At 41.4% G+C, this 21,712-nt stretch overlaps 1 protein-coding gene across 1 annotated transcript; it reads right to left on the minus strand.

The window, feature by feature from the left end:
- Positions 1 to 18,921: 18,921 nt before the first annotated feature.
- On the minus strand, positions 18,922 to 21,712 carry LOC128738978 (40S ribosomal protein S9). Its single transcript, XM_053834502.1, has 4 exons — positions 21,606 to 21,712; positions 21,186 to 21,433; positions 20,185 to 20,371; positions 18,922 to 19,199 (listed from the first exon to the last, which is right to left on the minus strand). The coding sequence occupies exons 2-4, from the start codon at positions 21,406 to 21,408 to the stop codon at positions 19,022 to 19,024; spliced, it is 588 nt and encodes a 195-aa protein (XP_053690477.1). The 5' UTR covers positions 21,409 to 21,433; positions 21,606 to 21,712; the 3' UTR covers positions 18,922 to 19,021.

Genomic DNA, 21,712 nt, shown 5'->3' on the forward strand with positions numbered 1-21,712 from the left:
CACACACACACACACACACACACACACACACACACACACACACACACACACACACACACACACACACACACACACACACACACACACACACACACACACACACACACACACACACACACACACACACACACACACACACACACACACACACACACACACACACACACACACACACACACACACACACACACACACACACACACACACACACACACACACACACACACACACACACACACACACACACACACACACACACACACACACACACACACACACACACACACACACACACACAGAGAGAGAAAATGCTCAGTTTTCGAAACTGAGTCGAATGGTATATGACATTCGGCCCGCAGGACCTTCTTTCGATTTTCGGTTTTCCGAGTGATTTCTATACCTTTATACTATATTTTCATATAGTAGAAAGGCAAAACGTGTAATTTTCAAGGATGGTATTTTAGGAGAAGCTTATAAAAAAAGTTGCGGCAATTTTTGACAGTTTTTCATGGGTTTTCTGTCAAATATCTGCAACGTAGTAAAATCCGTATGCATTGTGTCTGAGCCTTAACTCTGGTGGTCCTTTGCCCAAGGTCGAAATGCCATATTTAAAGCAACATATAATGCTTATACCAAAAACAAGGAAATGCAACTTTGTTATTAGTAATGGGGATGATATAAGATTTCTGAAGGCTATTCTGCTGTCTATTGATATTAAAAAATATACGAAAAATGCGAAATTAATAGCAAAGCGGTGATAATAGTCACTGACGTGCAGAAGCTGGGTCAGACTGGGGAACGTCCCCCATTATCTCTAAAAATCATTTTAGAAGTAAAATTTGAATTCCCATTTGAAGTCTAATTTAACCCTTGAGCGGTCGCGCTAAAAAAGTTACGTAAACGGTCGCGTCGTGTACTGAATACACGGCGAATAATACTGCCTATATCTCAGGACTGGCATGAGATAGAAGGTTGCGGTTTTCGACAAAGTTGTTTATCTAGTTAAGGCGCATCTAGAAACGAGCAATAAAGCTTGAGAACTGATTCGCTAGATGGTGCAAATGGCGACCAAATTAAATGATTCTAGAATCTCTAATATCTCGGGACTGAGAAGAGATAGAAGGTTGCTGTCTTTGGCAAAGTTGTTTATTTGGACGAGATCGATGTGCTACGGACAACAAATTTCGAAACTGATACAATAGATGGCGCTTATAACGAGCTTTTCGGTTTTTTTTATATCTTAGAGTCGTGACGAGATAGAATGTTACTGTGTTCTACAAAATTATTTCTTCGAACAAGACGCATTTGGTAATGCATAACAAAGTTCCAAACTGTCTCACTGCGCGTGGCGCAAGTGGTCAGATTATAATCTAATGATGATATCTCATGACCATGATACTATAGAAGGATGCGGTTTATGACAAAGTTGTGTGTCTAGACAAGACGAATTAGAAAATGATCGGTTAAATTCGGAACTGTCCCGTTAGATGTCGCAGAAAAGAACACCAAAATGTTGGCGATTTTCCCAAAACAGAGTTTATCAACAACTGAATAGTGCACATATTTAAAAAACAATATATATATCGAGATTCACCCACCTAGAGATACATGATACTTATTCAACTTAACAATCCTATAATATTCTTATTACGGTCACTAATAGCATACAGGAAATAACACACATAATACAAGAAAAGGGTAAAGTATTCGAGCCCAATGAAAAAAGCAAGCTGTACACATATGAGTATCAAGAGAGTGCACTTCAGTCGTGTTGTCGCGTTAGCAAAACAAATAGTTTTGCTTTTGTCGTCACGCACACGTTAATAATTGTAAGTATCAAAGTTGCCATTAAGCCTGCCCGCCCGGTCACCTCCAGGGTACGACGCTAGCCTAACAAGCCAGTCGTCGTTTATTGAAGTCTCGACTGGGCGGAGCCGCTACAGAGTTTGCACTAGCCCCGTGATTTTCCCGTACTCTAATAAACGGCTGCGAAGTCGATAAAGAAGCGCCAAGTTCTGAAGGACGTTTATACCCATGGTTTTGCTTTGCTGATAAATCTAGATTTTACCAGATTTTTTATTGCATGCCCGGTAAAGCTCAAAATCTTCCAGATATTTGGTAATGTCCGAGTTTTTTGCCAGATTTCTGTTTCTTCGTTCTGTCATTACTCCTAATTTCAGACAACATTTTGTATCTGCGTTGAACAAAACAGGCAAGACGTTTCCCGAAAAAGTCCTCCCTCCGGTCAAATTGATTGCCAGATTTCGACCAGACATTTATTCGTGTTTGCCAAGTTTTATTACGCTTGTATAGTGGTTCTCATGACCAATTTCATAAAACCGCTAATAAAACTAGGAGCTCCACCAGAATCTGATGACCGCTATAAAACTGCTTTCTGACCAAGTGGCCCGCCCACTCCTTACTGACCAGTCCAATTTTACTGACAGATTATTCTGAACGATTTGGTTTATAGCCCCCAGAATAAGATATCCCATAGAATATTTATTAAATTTTAAGCAATTTCTTTGGTTCGCAGCATGTGCGCATTTATTTCATCGTGCATATTGATCTGATAGGTCGATGTAATCAGCGCGCCACTGAAATTTTGCAATTTTTTTAACAAATTGAAAATATTCAGTCAGTCAATCTCAATCTCAAGGCTGGTAAATGGCTTGGTAATGCGTACCATCGGTGCCTTGTGCACTGGGCATAAAATAGACCCCACAGTGGTTCATAGCCTCTTACCTAGCAACTCCTACCCCAACCTCCTCGTGGTACCAGCCGGGATACGAGCAACCTCGGGTGGAGATCGGGTAACCAACCCCGGTGGAAACCAAGGTCGTATGCTGACCGGGGGGGAGGGCTCCTTCGAGCTACGTTGGCCCTCCGGCGATACTGTGGGGTTGGTTGCGGGCTTTGCAAGCCTGAACCACTAAAAAAACCAAAGCAATGGACTCCGTAAGTAATAATAATAACTCTAATCGGAACAATCGGCAAAGACCCAGGCGACGAAAACGGACTAACGATTGGAAATTAGGAACATGGAACTGTCGGTCTCTAAATTTCCTCGGAAGTACCCACGTGCTTTCTAAAGAAGTGAAGAGCCGCAAGTTCGACATCGTAGCGCTGCAGGAGGTATGCTGGAAAGGAACGATGGTACGTACGTATAGAGATGGTCATACCATCTACCAGAGCTGCGGCAATACACACGAGCTGGGCACAGCTTTTATAGTGATGGGCGAGATGCAGAAGCGGGTGATCGGGTGGTGGCCGATCAACCCCCGAATGTGCAGATTAAGAATCAAGGGCCGATTCTTCAATATAAGCATAATTAACGTGCACAGCCCTCACCTCGGAAGTACCGATGATGACAAAGACGAATTCTACGCGCAGTTGGAGCGTGAATACGACCGCTGCCCAAGACATGATGTCAAAATTATCATCGGGGACTGTAATGCTCAGGTTGGTCAGGAGGAGGAATTCAAACCGGTGATTGGACGGTTCAGCGCTCACCCGCAAACGAACGAAAACGGCCTAAGACTTGTCGACTTCGCCGCCTCCAAGAACATGGCCATACGTAGTACCTTCTTCCAGCATAACCTCTACCATCGGTACACCTGGAGATCACCCAACCAAACAGAATCACAAATCGACCACGTTCTGATAGATGGTCGGCACTTTTCAGACATTATCGACGTCAGAACCTATCCGGGCGCTAACATTGATTCGGACCACTACCTAGTGATGGTAAGGATACGTCAAAAACTATCGGTTGTGAACAACATACGATACCGCCGCCCGCCACGGTATAATCTAGCGCGACTGAAGCAACCAGAGGTCGCCGAAAACTACGCGTTATCTCTCGAAACCGCGCTGCCGGAAGAGGGAGAGCTGGATGAAGCCCCTCTTGAAGACTGTTGGAATGCCGTGAAAACAGCCATTAACAGCGTAGCGGAGAACGTCCTAGGCAGTGTGGCACCGAATCGACGTAACGAATGGTTTGACGAGGAATGCCAGCAGATATTGAATGAGAAGAACGCAGCGCGGGTACAAATGCTGCGTAGAGCCACCCGTCAGAATGTGGAGCGATACAAACAGAAGCGGAGGCAGCAAACCCGACTCTTCAAGGAAAAGAAGCGCCACCAAGAGGAGAAGGAGTGCGAAGAACTCGAACAGCTGTACCGCTTTCACGACACACGGAAGTTCTATCAGAAACTCAACGGATCTCGCAAAGGCTTCGTGCCGCGGGCCGAAATGTGCAGAGATAAAGATGGAGGTATCTTGACTGATGACCGTGCGGTGATCGAAAGGTGGAAGCAGCACTACGATGAACACCTGAATGGCGTGCAGGCGGAAGACCATGATAGCGGAGGAAGTGACCACATTGGTGCAGCAAGCGACGAAGATGTGCCACCCCCATCGATAAGGGAAGTTAAAGAAGCCATCCAGCGGCTGAAGAACAACAAAGCAGCGGGAAAGGATGGCATTGGAGCGGAACTTATTAAAATGGGCCCGGACAAGTTGGCCGGCTGTCTGCATCAATTGATTGTCAAGATTTGGGATACGGAACGACTACCGGAGGAGTGGAAAGACGGGGTTATCTGCCCTATCTACAAGAAAGGTGATAAGCTGGATTGTGAGAACTACCGAGCCATCACTATCCTGAATGCCGCCTACAAAGTGCTGTCCCAAGTCCTCTTTCATCGACTATCGCCAATAGCCAATAGATTTGTGGGAAGTTACCAGGCCGGCTTCATGGAGGGTCGGTCTACAACAGACCAAATCTTCACCCTGCGGCAGATCCTCCAGAAGTGCCGCGAATTCCGAGTCCCCACGCACCACCTGTTCATCGATTTCAAAGCCGCATATGATAGCGTAAACCGACAAGAGCTATGGAAAATTTTGGACGAAAACGGCTTTCCGGGTAAGCTTACCAGACTTATCATGGCTACGATGGATGGGATCCAGTGCTGTGTGAGAATCTCGGGTGGATTGTCGGACCCATTCGAATCTCGCAGGGGACTTCGACAAGGAGATGGTCTTTCCTGCCTGCTATTCAACATTGCGCTTGAAGGTGTTATAAGGCGAGCGGCGATCGAAATGCGGGGCACGATTTTCAACAAATCCAGTCAATTTATCTGCTTTGCTGACGACGTGGATGCTGTCGGCAGAACATTTGAGGCGGTGGAAGATCAGTACACCAGACTGAAACGCGAAGCAGAGAAGATTGGATTGCAGATAAATACGTCTAAAACGAAGTATATGCTGGCGGGCGGGACCGAGCGCGACAGGGCTCGCTTGGGCAGCACCGTGGTAATCGACGGGGATGAGTTCGAGGTAGTCGACGAGTTCGTATACCTTGGCTCGCTGGCAACAGAGGACAACAATACCAGCCGTGAGATTAAAAGACGTATTATCAGCGGAAGTCGGGCCTACTACGGACTCCACAAACACTTGCGGTCGAACAATCTGAGCCCCCGTACAAAGTGCACACTGTACAAAACGCTAATTAGACCGGTTGTCCTCTACGGGCACGAAACGTGGACATTGCTAGAAGAGGACCTACGAGCACTCGGAGTTTTCGAACGGCGGGTGCTAAGAACCATCTTTGGCGGAGTGCAAGAGAACGGTGTATGGAGGCGAAGAATGAACCACGAGCTCGCGCGTCTCTACGGCGAACCAAGTATTCAGAAAGTGGTTAAAGCTGGACGGATACGTTGGGCAGGACATGTTGCTAGAATGCCGGACAACTATCCTGCAAAAATGGTTTTCGCATCAAATCCGGTAGGAACAAGACGAAGAGGGGCACAGCGAGCGAGGTGGCAAGACCAGGTGGAGCGAGATCTGGCGAGCACTGGGTGCCCGCGGAACTGGAGATCAGTTGCCATGGACCGAAACAGATGGAGAAATTATACTGCGCAGGCCTTGTCATAAGACGTTAGGCCAATTAAGTAAGTAAGTAAGTAAGCAATCTCAATTTTTAGCAAAATCATTTTAGTTGCTTCCTCTGAAAGTAAAACCGATTGATAATAACTTTCTTTCTGCAATACACTTTGCTTTGATGAACTGTTGTTTGCGAGCTAAAACAAAATACTACAATATGGCAATATGGCTTCGCATAAAAAAATGATTTTGGTTTTGAACTTTGGTATTCTTCATAATAGCAGCAAAAAACCTGTTTGGTTAGGGTGTTACCGTTCAATAGCTCTATAAAACGAACAGATTTATTGCGATTTGACAAGTAACCGCAATAAGATCAATTTTGATTGGTGCGCCATTTTGTATTGCCACGCCACACTTATGGTAAGTTTATAAGAGACGTAATGCAGCCAACAAGTTTTAACGTGGTAATATAAGCAACCACTTATACCACAAGTGCTTTATTAGCACTTTTATTATGGTTTTCTAGCTAGCTATAAGTGTGTTTGGACACGTATCCTCTTGGTATTGCGCAATGCCACAATAAACCCAGAGGTAATGATTAATACCGCAATAAAACCTTTATATAATTCAAGTAAAACCAAGTGGCTTTAGAATTGTTACTTGGGATACGATGACGCGCGATGACTGTTCAGTTCAGACAGTTCGCACAGTGTGTCGCTGCCGAGATGGTATATTGCGCGAGGCATCTTCTGATGCTGGGACAAGCAATATTCTGTACCGGGGGCATTCAACCCCCACAGCCGCCAGGCTAGAATCAATCTTTTTATGTCAAAAGAAAAATATTTTTATAAGGATTCCAATGGCGAGATGCTTGTTTACGGCACGCATCTGTTTCCAGCAGTTTTTGTCGTAAGAAGGGAATTTTACCCTACTTTTCTCGACATGAAGAGATGTAAGAGTCCATATCTCCGAATTCCGCTGAGATAAAATTGATCTTTTTCCGCCATAAATAAGCTATCTTCAAGAATAATTCGACGACATGTTGTTTTAGTCAAATAAATGGCATTTTACCCTAGTAAAAAAAAGGTTGGTTTTATTCCAGCAGGTTCCAGAGTTATTGATCAATACATCTCTGTACTCATAGAAAAGTAGGGTAAAATCCCCTTCATTAGGCCCAAACTACTAGAAACAGGTGCGTGCCGTAAACAAGAACTACACCATTGGAAACCCCCTTCAAAATACCTTTTTTATATCAAAAGTTTTATCCTATCCCAGCGGCGTTTGGACTTTAGATAAAAGACTATTTTGCAAAAAAATGCACACTGTGCACTGGCGCACGTTTTCCGACTTCTCTATAAAATTTTATGTGAAAAACACTCGTAACCGGACTCGCGAGTCCGAAGCTTTTAATCTATTTGGCCGGCATCTTTGCGATAAGTCATCTAAACAGTTGGTAATAAATCCACCGGCGAAAATTGACTGTAATTGATAGAATGTTTTCCTTTTACAATATATATTTTCCGATAAGAGCAAAATTTATGACAAAAATTAACTTTTTGTATTTGAGAAGGTGCCATTTTGTCAAAAATTATTATTTCGCTAATATCTTCGATCAATTAAAAGATAATATAATATTTTAACAAAAATGTTTGGATTTTGCTTTGGATTCAGTTCATAGATATTATGCTCCCCACGAAATACCATTTTTGGGAATGTTCCAGGGGAATACGCTTTTTTAAACCCGATCAAATGAAAATAACAAACTTATAATAGGATGAGTTCTAAATAAGTTTTTTATAACAAAATCTCCTTGACGTTTTGTTACAAACTTCGTCTCATCAGTACTTAAAATAACAAAAAAAAATCCTTTTTTTTTCTTTTTTCCGGGTTATCTAACTGGTCGCTTAATAGCGTATAAAACTCTGCGCTGGGCCCTTTTGTGATGTCAACAAAGTGTCAGGGAGACCTCAAACACCAGTTCTACCTGACGAGACAGGCAATGTCGCCCACTAAAACACAGGTAGAGCCCCAAGCATAGCCATCACGCCTATACCCGCAGGCGGAGGCGTTCCGGCCCTGCGCGGACTCCACCAACTAACTAAGATCTCTCTACCAAAGGCCGGAATGTCATATTTTAAATATAATGATCATGATGACGATGATGATGATAATGATGATGATGAGAAGAAAAGTGATAGATCGATTTTGTAAATGTGCTTTGGACTTTTTATACCACTCGAGTTGCAAAATGTGGTATAGTGAAGAAGTGGAGGATTCGTCAGCCCTGTCTGACACCGGTCTTAAACCACGCGCCCGCTTTCAATTTTCCAACACAAACAACCACAAATGAACCAATAGGCAAGACAAATTTCGCAGTATTAGTGGTTATCAACTTATCAGGACAAATTTAATCTTTCATCCCCTTAGCATTCATGCACTGTCCCACGATACAAAGCAAATTGGGCGCAGCACAAGCTGGACGTTCGCGGTAGTCGACAGAAGCTTCAAAATATAGAGACTCACCCGCCTTCCAACCCTCGAGACCAAAGAGCTAGTGCAGTAAAGCTGTGGGCTTAAACGTCTCTCTAAGACTCGACCCCTTCCCATCGACAGACCCCGCGGGCGGCCATCAGAGCACAGGACAGCCACGGGGCCAGTGCAAAAATCCTACTCTATCTAGCAGCACCGCCTAGCCGAGACTCGAACGACTCGATAAATAGGGATGAATCTCAGACACATTCATCTATTAATTATCAGAGATCCCCATACTGGCCTTATATTTAAAAGGAATAAAAGCACTTTCTGAACAACGCAACAATCACATTTGGTAAATTTTTACCCCGAGTCCCACTTGAAATCACAAAAGTATTTTGACATATACCCACATTCAGAAGTAAACGTGACCGCTGTTCATTTACTGATTAGTTAAAAAGCCCTACACCACGACAAGCTTCAGTTTTATCGTAGGGAACTTCGTCTTATCAGTACTTAAAATAACAAAAATTGTAACAAAATCCGCTCTAGACATGTCACAATTATATGAAATTATGATATAATTTGATCAAGTTTATTTCAAGATGAGTTACAAAAACCAGCATTCTGCCCAGCTATATAACCAAAACATAACAAACCGTATTATAAGTAGCAGAACCAAATAGATTCTTGGTAAAACATTTCCAGTGTCGCAAGTTTTGCTGTCACATTTGTAACAGACTTTGATAGAAATATCAACTGGAGCTACAATTCTGTAATATTTTTGTTAGAATCACCTAATCGGTAAGCTATTTAAATATATATTTTTACAAAAAAAATATATCCTGTAAAAGAGTAGAAAACTGCAGTAACAAGTGAGCAAATTCTGTCCTAATTTAACGAAAATTTTCGTTAACCCTTAAATGCGCACGCTGAAAAAATTCATTTAAAAAGAAAACTTACTTATCTAAAGGCGGTAAACATAATTTACTTTGAGGATGTTTTTCATTATGTTGTTTTAAAACAACATTGCGCATTTAAGGATTAATTCTGATACACTTAACGAAAAAGTGTATTAAACTCGTAAGTACTACGAGGCACCGAAATCTAACATGTGTAGGGACGGGCCAGGGAATCTTATCACAAACGAGTGCGAAATAGTCGACAGGTGGAAGCAGTTCTTCGATGACTACTTCAATGGCGAAATTGCAGAAGGAGGCGGAACGAAAGTTAATCTAGGGGTACCCATGGAAGATAATAATCTCCAAGACATCAAACGAGAAATCGGGTTGCAGACTTAAAAAGGATCGCCTACCGGCAGAGTTATAGAAACATGGCCAAGAAACACTGGCGATGGCTGTACACTGGGTTATTTCCAATATTTGAAAGGAGGAAGAGCTACTGGAGGAATGGATGGCGGGAGTAATATGTCCCATCTACAAAAACGGTGATCGGTTCGACTGCTGTAACTATCGCGGCATAACGATGGTAAAAGGTGCCTAAAAAGTATTCTCCCAGACCCCGTAACGCCGGCTGTCACCGATAGCTACCAGATTTACCAGATTACCAGATAGCTACCTATTTTTACCAGATTCATTCGGCAGATCTTGCAGAAATGTCACGAACACAACGTACGCGCGGATCACATCTTTATTGATTTCTAAGCAGCATACGATACAGTCGATCGAGACCAGCTATGACAGATAATGCAAGAGCATGGTTTGCTGACAAACGTGTTCCTCCCATGGGCGGTAAGCGTTGACGATGCAAACTAGAAGTGGTAGATGAGTTCGTGTATTTAGGAACGCTGGTGGCCGCGGACACTAGTAAGCAGATCCAACGGCGCATTCAAGCGTAAAATCGGGCCTGAATTGTCCTTCACAAATCGCAGTGATCAAGAAACATACGCCGCCGTACGAAGCTAACAATGTACAAAACCCATATTAGACCGACAATTCTTTATGGACTTGAAGCTGTGGCTTGAAAACGGTTCACTTCAACAACCCCACCGGCATCAGAAAAACAGGTGACTCAACGTGTAAAACGGCTCGACCAGGTCGAAAGTGATGTGCGACTGCCAGGACGACTGGGAAATTGGCGACGGCTGGTCCGAGATCGACTTGAATGATGACGACTACTTGAAACAGCACGAACCACCCCGGCTCTATGTATCTGACGACGAAGACGACGATGTATGACCAAATGACCTTTTAGTTAGCTTCGCGGTTACGGAGCTTGTCGATAAAGAAGGGGTAAACCCAAAGTTGTGCAATAAGTAATTGTTTGGAAAACGGATTTATGCCTAATGGTGTGCCACTCGACCGGATAAACCAGCAACGATTGAGATCTGCAGTATTTAGAGTTTGGCAGTTGGCTTTCTTAAAATTTCTGTTGCTCTCAATTCGGGTTATAAAAAGATTCTGAAGGGCTAATTTGATAGAAAAATTTTCAGAATGTGCCAGAACTTTGACTATACACAACCATTCAATTGAACATTGACTATACACAACCATTTAATTTGAGCAGAGCAAAAACGTACAATTCAGTGCACAGCACTGCAACTGCAACAGCAACGCAAATGTTTTAAGGCTTACCAACTTTGACAAATCCAAGAGCATCATCAATGTACAATAGCTCGAATCACATTCCTGGTATATCACGCACGCAGGTATATCACATTACTGTCAGTTCAGTTCGTCCAATCCACTCAGCGAATAGTCCGGTGAACTTCAAGATTAAGATACGCCTTTAGCAGCAATCCGCTCCAAGCGATACTTTACTGCCAAACTTGAGTCCAACTTCCAACTCACTGCTTCTTTCCAGCGGTCACAAAAACACTATTTTTTCTCACAAAAAAAAACACTTTTGATACTTAGGTAAGTATTTCAATAATAAACAAACTAGAAAAAACTTTACGTAACTTTAACTTTTTCGCATTCGCTCGCGGTCGTAGTTTGCTTTGATCGTGCAAAAATAATGATAACTTGACCTACGCATGTTGATACATTTTTTAATCTTCAAATTTTTAATATTTGCCAAGACTATAGAAAACCAATGAAAGTATTCATTTAAAAAAGCTATCAGTCAAGATAGGGTTGCCAAGTCTGAAAATTACAAAAACCGGCCGGTCGGTCCTGGCATCCAAAAACGCGCGGGGGGCGGTTGTTATGTTGCGGCAGCATGTTAGAGAATTGGTCTGTAATGTGTAATGTGCGTTAGACAGTCGCCGGTAGCATGTAACCGGCATAGAGAGAAAGTGGGAGTCGGTTGACAGTTTCCCGTGTAAATTATTGAAGATAGCTAGTTTTTGAGTGACAACCACTTGCTTCTGGCGCTAGTGGACAATTTAATGTATATTACCGCCAGAAGCAAGGTATTATCACTGCAAAACTAGCTATCTTCAATGATCTACTGTTCAGGATTGCTGATAAATTTAACAAACCTGGCAAACAGTACAAATCCGGCTTCATGCATCGGAAAACCGGCCTTTTTGCCGGATTGACCGGCCACCGGCTTTGCAAGTGAAAAACCGGTCGGGCCGGCCAAAAACCGGCCACTTGGCAACCCTCAAGAAAAAAGCTACTCACCCCTGCAGTTTCCTACCTGAATATACTTCACTGCCAAACTTGAGTCCTATTTGCAACTTACTGCTTCAATCTGACCACCAGCGGTCAGAAAAACACTATATTTTTTCACACAAAAAACACTTCTGATACTTAGGTAGGTTTTTCAATAATGAACAAACAAAAAAAAACTTTACGTAACGTTAAATTTTTCGCATTCGCTCGCGGTCGTAGTTTGCTTTGATCGTGCAAAAATAGTGATAACTTGACCTACGCATGTTGATGCATTTTTTAATCTTGCATTTAGTTTTCAGATTTTTAATATTTGCAAAGGCTATAGAAACCCAATGAATGTATTCATTTAAAAAAGAAAAATGCTAAAGCAATTCAAACATCTACTGCAGTATTGTGATAAACTAAATAGCTATCGGTCAAGAAGAAAGCTGCTCACCCCTGCAGTTTCGCACCTGAATAGTACGCATTCAAATATCCGCAGACGCATCGGAGCTAAATTTATTTAGCATCCATTTGCATAAAAACCATGCGGTAGCACTTGGCAAGTCTGAGCAGGACCAACTTTTGTTTCCACTTAGCATAACATTGTTTGCACTTTTAGTGCTGTTTTTTCTGTCCAACGAAACACAGTGATTCGCGCACGGAGCGACCACGTACTACCCCATTAAAATTCGAAATTGCGTTCAATTATTTTCCCTTAATACTGGGTATACTTTCAAGCAGTTGCTGACATTATAATTTGCCATCGTAGCTAAGATGTCTCCACCGAAAAAGCTAGTGATAATTATTATTAATTTTCTGGAATTCATTTGCCGTTAATTTATACAATTTCAAGCCATACTAAATGTGCAATACTGTTTCTATAATTAATTTATTTTATATCAATAATAAAAATATAATAAACTCTTAGTTCAAATAGAGCTCGAACGCGATCGTATTGCAGATTTAAAAGATACGGGGCAAATAGTTTCCAAAGTAGGGTAACCAACCTATTTTGGACCCCATCAGCAGCTGTACATAATTTGGACACTTCCATTTGATTTTGCTGTAAGTGCCCAAATTATGTACAGCTGCTGGAGGGGTCCAAAATACGTTGGTTACCCTAGCAGATGCAACATCGTTCTAAAAGGTTGCACTATAAGTATAGAAACTACTCAATCAATCAGCATTAATCTTACCTTGTCAGTTTCTAGTACATCTAAGCTGTCAACTTTCGCCGTGCCAATGCTGCCTTTCACAGGTTCCTCTTCCTCATCCAACCTGTTCAAAAGGAGCAACCTCAGATTCATATTTTCATGTAACAGCTGAGAGTACCGGGCCAGTGGATCCAAATACTGCCAGTGACTTGTGGTAATACTCTCGTAGCTCAGCTTAACTGCCGCAATGTTTTTCCTGTACCGGTTTTGCTCTCGAACATATTCCTGCTGGTAGCGATTCCGTCGTTTCTCATGCCTGCGCTGGGTAGACCGCATGCGAAGAAACATCGCCCCTAAGCAATACCGGGTAGTACCACAATGTCGCAAATGACGGGCTAGTTTACCGTTGGATAGTTGCAAGGATCTCTACGGAAGCGGTGCATTGTATCATCATGTTAGCATCATTCAAAACGCATTACCCACCTGCATCGATTGGAGCGAGAATTTTATTTGCCTCATTTCCCGCTGCAGCGCTGCATCTTTCCGCTGAAAATATTCTCTGAAGGGAAAAGTAAACGTTACGTTCTCCGATCCTGCTCACGTATTTACGAGAAGTGAACCTTTGCTTATCAATCTGCTTTGCAAGTTTGCCATCCGCCATCCGCGTCGCGCAAAGCTCGTTCGTGAGGTACTGCTTTCCAAGCACCAGGTCCTTAATTGCAATTTGAGAAGAAATAAATAGTTACACGCAGCCCGACTAGAGAAAGAATACTTACTAACTTTGAGGTTTAGTATTTCCATTTCCAACGTAATGATTCTTTCACATTTTGAAATTCATGTCTCAAGTTTTCTACTTTTGCAGTTGATGGCATTTTAATTTTTTCCTTTATGCCATAGGTTGCTATGTTGGTTGAAAAAAACTTTTCTTCATTAATGGCTGCAATTTTCAAAAATATTGACGTCACAAACAAAGGGCTTACAAACTCTGCAAAAAAAGAACAAAACTAGTTAAAATTCAGTAATTACTTGTACCTTTCTATGATTTTGATAGACAGCATAGTATTGACGGAAATTAATGAAATAACACTAGATAACAGTAAATATACCAGTACATCCGATTTAAAAGGATAAATTCTGTTTCTGTTTCTGTTTGCAGCACAAGGTGGGGCAGTTAGAGCCAAGTCTGTCCAGGGCTGAGATAAGGTGGTTGTGATAATGTTAAAAGAATCCGTGCGGATTACGCTAGCTCCATAATGTATTGGTGATTATGGATTAATGGGCGGAAGAAGAGTGACAGAACTTGGCTTGATATAATTGTGTGCTTGGTCAATATAGCATAAGATGGCTTGTACTTATCTTGTTTTCTCCTTCCTTTGTTTGTTTCCTCATCTTGTTCGTAGTCAATCCTATTAAACCTGAAGCAGGCTCCACGCCGGCCGTCCTCTTTATCGTTGTCACCAGTGTGGTCATCTGTGGCTGGTCTCTTGCCTCCCCTCACGGCAACATTATTGTTGCCGTGAGAAGAAGCGATAGAGATCAGGCAGAAAAGAAAAGAAAAGAAAAGAGGAATTTTTTAGTCAACATGTTGATTGCAATTTTCAAGTTAGTAATATCACGAGAATTCTATGTCTGTCCATCACCTATGCTACTACCGACTAACTACTCGCTAGGATGGACGCTACTCATCTCCCAAATACCCATGTCATCACGATTGACCCAGCGCTGTTCAACAACCTATGGTCATTAAAAGCCACAGCCGCTTCTTTATCTACCATCTTTGCAGTATTGTAGCTGTTGGCGTAAATTTTCGAATATTTTGTGCGGAATATTATTCAAGAGCAATATTATCGCTCAGAACTATCGAAAAACTACTTGAACTTCCGAAAAATAGAGCAGATGCGATATAATGGGGACTGGTACTCGATCGTATTATTCCCGGTGGCATTAATTGCATATTTGTAGCGGTAGTCAACCGATTTGTCGGTATGCTCTTCAGACCGTGGTCAATTGAAATGATTCTGTAACTAAGAAGGGATGAGGTGGATCAAAAAGAACTTCACTTGGAGATATGTATATATGCCGTGTTAGGTCTTAAGTGCAAGCTGTCACTAAAGCAAGACTTAATCAGATGTTAACGACGTTGATAATTCTGTGAGGATGGTATTGAATCGAAAAAAAAAAAAATCCTCATACCACGGCCATATATTATGTACTATGATCCCATTTTAGGAAGTGGAAATGATTGAGGACAGCCCTTCGCTATCGCTTGAATCAGCCAGAGAATCGAATACCTGTTTTTACTTGAAGAAGTTTTAACTCTAAAAAGATTTAGTTAGAAATGGAATTTCAGTTGAAGTCTGCCAGCATTGGGCAATGGACAGAACAAGATATATATCGAGGCTATAAATCTTTTCGAGAGATCCACTAAGTCCGACCGCGACGACAGCCGCAAGAATGGAGAGGAGCAGGCCGCCGGTGAGTTGCCACCGTTCGACTTGATGGACTCTCCGACAGAGGCTCATCAGCATTAGGAGGGCCCTTGGGAGACGAACAGTGTCATTCATGATCATTTTATGTTGTTAGTTGAATACCGTTAACGCGGTTAGTCACAAGACATGCAAATCATCTAATAAGGAGGGAAATAAGAAAAAAATAATTATAATTAATTACATCCAAAACAATACAATAGAGGTGACAGTAACAGCAACGATAGCAATATTAGTAATAATAGTAATAGCATAGGAAACTGATACAGGAAACACAGCTACTGACTATAACTTCCTGCCCATTAATAATTGTAATTTGGCAGCATAGGTATAAGAAGAATTTCCGACTCATCATAGAACACTCAAACATATATTCATTCGTACCTATACACCCATGCACACTCATACATGCATACACATGTATACATGTACGTGTGTGTATATTTTTCAGTGCTGTGCTGTCCATAATCGCATAACAGCCACAAATTCTATGGCAATCTCATAGAAAATGTCTCGATTACGCAAATAAAGATATCACATCATTTTTGAACACTCGTTCGTTCTAACTAGCGATACATTTTAATTTTCATGAGTAAGTCAAAATCTCATGAATGGTGGGTAGGATTTGGTTTCAGTTTTCTAGAGAAATTTCTGTGCATACCAGCAATTCATCTAGGGAACCGAGTAAGCCCTCCCGGTGCTTCGGCCCAAACGGATTGAATTTAAAATCAAATCCGTTCGATTTCGCTCCATTCCGCTTTACGAGACACATGCTACATATAAAGCTAAATTATGCAATACTACATACTACACATATATCCAACTTAAACTATAAACATTCTACATGCGGAACTAAGAATTTTTAGGTCGTTTGGCCGAAGTACGCGTCAAACCACCTACCCATGGGAGGGACATCCGATTTAAAAGGATAAATGCAAACTTTTTCTTAAGTCTTTCCGCTTTGTATTATAATGATTTGCTTCTGGTAGCCAGGAGGATTAGCTATATCTTTCCAACGTAAGTACCCCAAAGTTATAGAGAAAGGAGGCAAAACAGTCTAATGGAACTTGTGCTTTGTCTGTATGAGTCAGTATTATACCGTTTTGTTCTAATACATTAAATTTTGTTCGATATCTTCCCCGTTCATAATTTTCTAAGAAAGAACATCACATGTTTAGCTCTTCTAGTATCACGACATATTAATACATCCTCATTAATATAATAAGAAATTAATATAATAAGAATGATTTTACTATTTTTACTGCCGACTAGCAACAATTCTATCTAATGATAATGAAGCTTTCTAAATACCATTAATGGTGGCTTTGAACCGTTTGAATAGGCACGGCAATGCATCTTGACAAACCGATTAGACTCTTCATGCAGTCTCAATGATTCTATCAGACCACGATATTAAATGCATACGGTAGAATTACTTGCGCACCAAATACCAAACGTAAGCATGCCATACTCTTGGCTAACAATTTTCTCGGAAAAAGTTAATTAACTCGGTTCCTCCCCTTTCGTTGAAGGGGGCATTGTACATGGTGGAGGCCCAGGGTATATGCAACGAATCCGGCAGGGTCCCATTAATGTGTTTTTTTCATGTTTCATATAAAAATTTTCAGATAACTTTATCAAGTATGTGCATTTTTTCGAAAAAGCAATGGCAGGCAAATTTTATTTAATAAGGTGCTTACAGATGTCACTTTAGCACTGATGTATTTTTCGGTAGTGATTTTTATACAAACATCTTTTCGGTGTTTTCTAGGTGAATCGAAGCTGAGCTTACAGGTGTCGCTTTCGTGTTGGTTCGTATCTTGCCTAATGGATTGCTCATAGGGGAATATATGTAACGACGTCTGACGTAACGATCTGTTCTATAGTTGTGCGCTGGTTTACGTAGTTTGTTCATGGTTCCCAAGAATCTTTGTCGTTTCGGCAGTACAACTTGACGCTAGTTTTATAGATGTCGCTTTCAGGTTTGGAAGTTTCTCGCTAAGGTATTGCTGGCAGCCGACAATAAAACCGAACCGGTTCTTTAAATATTCGAAAAGGCTTTCGGAACTGAGAATCTCACAAATGGCGCTTTCTCGTTGATAAATTTACTTGCTAGTGATTTTTCGGCAACCCTATACATTTTTCTGCTGATGCTGAGTCGTTGGACACGTGCGACGCTCAGACGTATCTCAGCGATAACAAGATGATGGTCTAATGATCAGCACTGTGTTTGTTGCGTACATCAAGAAAGCTACTCCGCCATTTCTGGCTGATGCGGATGTGGTCGATTTGGTTTTCTGGTCGGCCGTCGCGGGAAACCCACGTGACTTTGTGTACTGGTCTATGGGAGAAGAGCGATCCACCAATGACCATGTTGTTATTACCACAGAATTCTGTAAACAGCTCTCCGTTACCGCTCGTCTCTCCTAGGCCATGGCGTCCCATGGCGCGTTCAAGGTCTGCGTTGTTTGAGCCAATCTTCGCGTTGAAGTCGCCCATGTGGATTTGGATGTCCCCCTTTGGGATTTTCTCAACCACGCTGTTCAGCTGGCTGTGAAAACACGCGTGTGAATGCGCACACGAACGATACGTTGCCGATGATGTTCGCTGATGGTTTGTGTGATTCCAGCTTTTGTGGCAGCTCGGCTGGATAGGCGAGTTTAACCACTCGCGTCGCTATTTTCTCATGATAAAACCGTTTGCCGATGCTGGGCGTAAGTATTCGTGTTGCGAGTTTTCCAACCTCGGCTTCTGCGAGGCGACGTGACACTGTAAACTTCAATGATTTTTTGCTGCCATTTGTGTTTTTTAGGCATTAAAAGGAGTAGAATGAGAATTTCATGAAAAACCTTTTGCAGTATGCGACTCGTACCACATAAGTAGTAAATGAACCATAAGTAAGTAAATGCGAAAGGCACTCCAATTAAATTCACCTTGTCACGTCACTTATTTCGCGGAGGAGGCCCAAGTTTCAACGGCGACTTAATTTTATGTGTACTGATATAACGTTCATAACATGTTACGCGTGCTTGTTCTAGGCGCTTCTATTTGCTTTTACTAAAACACATTTTAACATTTAATGTTCAACATAAAGTATGTGTAACACACTATCCAACATAGATGAATCACTCTATTGCCGCTCTGTCAGCCTCGGCCAACGCATCAGACTTGTGCTACATTATTGACCTCGCAACAGCACACTATCATAGGGGTAATACCACTATTGTGTATTTCGAACGAAAGTGGATGGCATTCTTCATTCCGCCAGTAAAATCAAACGGGCAAAACTCGTTCGAAACAAGTCGAACGAAATAAAGATCCGTGCGAAACACAGAATAGGGGTATAAGGTTTGGGATTTTCGACTATTAAAATATATTTAGTATGTTCGAAGTTATGTTTAATAACGTTCCTTACTCAACGGGTTTGACAACTGTTTTGGTAAGGAATGCCGATAACTCGTAGTTTTTAATCTTCTTCTTCTTCGTCAGCTCCACCGCTGCCTCCCTGTCCCTTCTTCATGTTCTTCCTCTTGACGCGTCCTGGACGACCACCGCCGAAGGGAGATTTCAGCGAGAAATCAATGTGTTTCTGCGAATCCAATCGTACAATGAACGAGGGAATGTTCACCACTTGTTTACGAACCCTAATGAGAAGAAAAAAGATTTTGAAGATTAATAATTATACTGGGCAATTATAACTTTTTAGACAATTCGTAAAACATTTGTATCGTAATTTTCGGCCCATTTCTCGTCATCCAGTTTTAGAAAAGAAAGGTTCCTATTACGAACGTTGCTATGCCCCAACGAATGAAATTGAGCAGTTACCATTGCTCATCTGGCACCTGATCTTGACTGGATGTTGTCATGCCAGGCGTGGCCGTGGGGTTACTCTACGTTATACCGGGATCTGCTCTGGAGAAACCTGTTACGTTAAATGTTTCACATTTTTCGGCCCGTTTCTCTTCATGAACAGAAGCAGAAAGGTTCCTAATGTGAATTTACTGTACCCCAACGTTTCAATAATTGAGCAGTTACCATTGCTCTTCTGGCACTCGGAATCGACTGTGTGTAATGTCGTACTGAGCGTGGCCGTGGGGTGTTTTCCAGAGCAGATTGTTACAATGTGCTGACATATGTATTTGTATCACCATTTTTCGGCCCATTTCACTTCACTGTTTGTAAGTAGAAAGGTTCCTAATGCGACAATTTAATGTACCCTATCGTTTAAAAACGTGAGCAGTTACCATTGCTCTAATGGCACTTAAATTCAGCTATATATCGCTAAACTAAGCGTGGCCGTAGGGAACGAAATAAAAAAAAAATCTAATATTTTTACCTTTCGCATGATCCAATTCAATCCAAGAATTGATTGCCTCCTATTGGCGCAATCGTTTTCGTTGTGACCGAAATCGCTCAATTTTGCACTTCTTATTCGTCAATGTGAGACGTTAGATACCCGAAAACCTGTCAAGGTCTTTCCGATATCTAAGTGGTACTCACGATCATTTGTGACAGTAAACCGTCGCAAAATCTGACTAGAGGGCTAACAGAAAAATTTCTGATAAGCTTCTTCGTTTTGATATCACAAAATGTTCACATTCGTAATAGTGTAAAAATAGATCCACTTACCGAATATGTCTCTGACGAATCAGTACACGTGCATGATGGTAGGACTTTGCCAATCCTAGCTTAAACACCTGCGTCTGCAGACGACGTTCCAGGAAATCTTCGATTTTCAAACCAAGCACGTAATCGAGCTTCATGCGGGATTCATCCAGCACGCCAATGCGAACTAAACGACGCAGCAGAGCGTTACCTTAGAAAAAAAAGACGTCTTTAATATATTTTGCCATTTCCATGCAATATCATCAATAGGGCTTTTGCTACACACACATGCAAGACATCTGTTGGGCACACATTGCACATTTTCCTATTCGATGCAACAAAAACGTGTTGGATAAAATTATCATTTTTTCTAAAATTATTCATCATTTTAAAACAATTAATATTTAAAGTAACCGACAAATGTTCCTTGAAATATATGCCGACTTTTGGTAACTAGTGTTTCGGTGAATTCACGTTAAATCTGTGTCCCAAATATACTGTTATTTGAAGCAGTATACGGCATAAGCCAAGTTGAAAGTAACGGAATATAAAATTGGTTTTAGTATAATAAATTGCTTTCTTAGTTGAAAGCAACTGCTGGCTATTGATATTTGTTTAGTTTTATCCCGCTTACATAGGTCATAGTTACATTTTTGATCATTGCTACCGCGTCGTAGCTTATTTGTTGAAAATATTTTTTTTATTTAGTAAACAGATATATTACCTTGCCATATGTATGAAGCAATTTATAATTTCTGTTTTAAATAAAGAAAATAAATCATTTAAAAAAATCTGCTCTTCCCAGCCCGTGTGTTTTATATGGAGCTGTCACTTTTGCCTGCCCAACAGATCTCCAATACATATGCACTCTGCAAACACCCTATGCATTAATTATCGATCAGCATACAATTTTAGTTACTTTCAACAAAATCAGTTCTGCCAAGAGGTGTCAGAAATGGTGGTAACTTAAATGATTTCATCACGATTTTTCTTTTAAACCGTTTCATTATTGGTTATTGTATTACCTTGGAATAGACGTTTCTCGTCTTTCTCTTCCAGGGTTAATAACTCACGAGCCGCTTTACGAATTTTGGCCAGCGTATACTTGACACGCCACACCTCACGCTTGTTACGAAGGCCATACTGGCCAATAATTTTCAATTCCGCATCGAGACGTGGCTTTTCAAATGGACGACGCGGAGTGACATAGGTCTTGGAAAAGACCGACGGGATACGATGGTTAACCATGCCGGAATACGGATGCTAGCCTAACCTGAAATAATAAACAAAACGTGGCATTTAGTAAGCGGACTTATTAGATATTTCAGTGCGTTAAAGAATTATGATAGTTAAAACGCTTTGTCGATGAGATTGCATTAAATTTTATAAATTAAATTAAATTAAAATAAAAATTTTTAATTAAACTTGCAAAATCCTAAATTTACCTCAGCTAGTCCTGAATACGTGCTGCTTAGTCAAAGAACGACAGTAAAAAGAGACAGATTAGCGTTTCAGTGATTCGAGAAGCGGAAGTTAAGCTGACAGTTTCGTT

This window comes from Sabethes cyaneus, chromosome 2 (assembly GCF_943734655.1).
Source record: "Sabethes cyaneus chromosome 2, idSabCyanKW18_F2, whole genome shotgun sequence".
In the NCBI taxonomy this organism is placed as follows: Eukaryota; Metazoa; Arthropoda; class Insecta; order Diptera; family Culicidae; genus Sabethes; species Sabethes cyaneus.

Bases quoted from the DNA above. Each gene is read 5' to 3' on its own strand.
- LOC128738978 (XM_053834502.1), bottom strand. From the start codon at position 21,408: ATGGTTAACCATCGTATCCCGTCGGTCTTTTCCAAGACCTATGTCACT. The intron at 20,372-21,185 runs GTAATACAATAA...TTTTTTTCTAAG, and splicing joins CGAGAAACGTCTATTCCAAG to GTAACGCTCTGCTGCGTCGT. The intron at 19,200-20,184 runs GTAAGTGGATCT...TCTTCTCATTAG, and splicing joins ATTCGTCAGAGACATATTCG to GGTTCGTAAACAAGTGGTGA.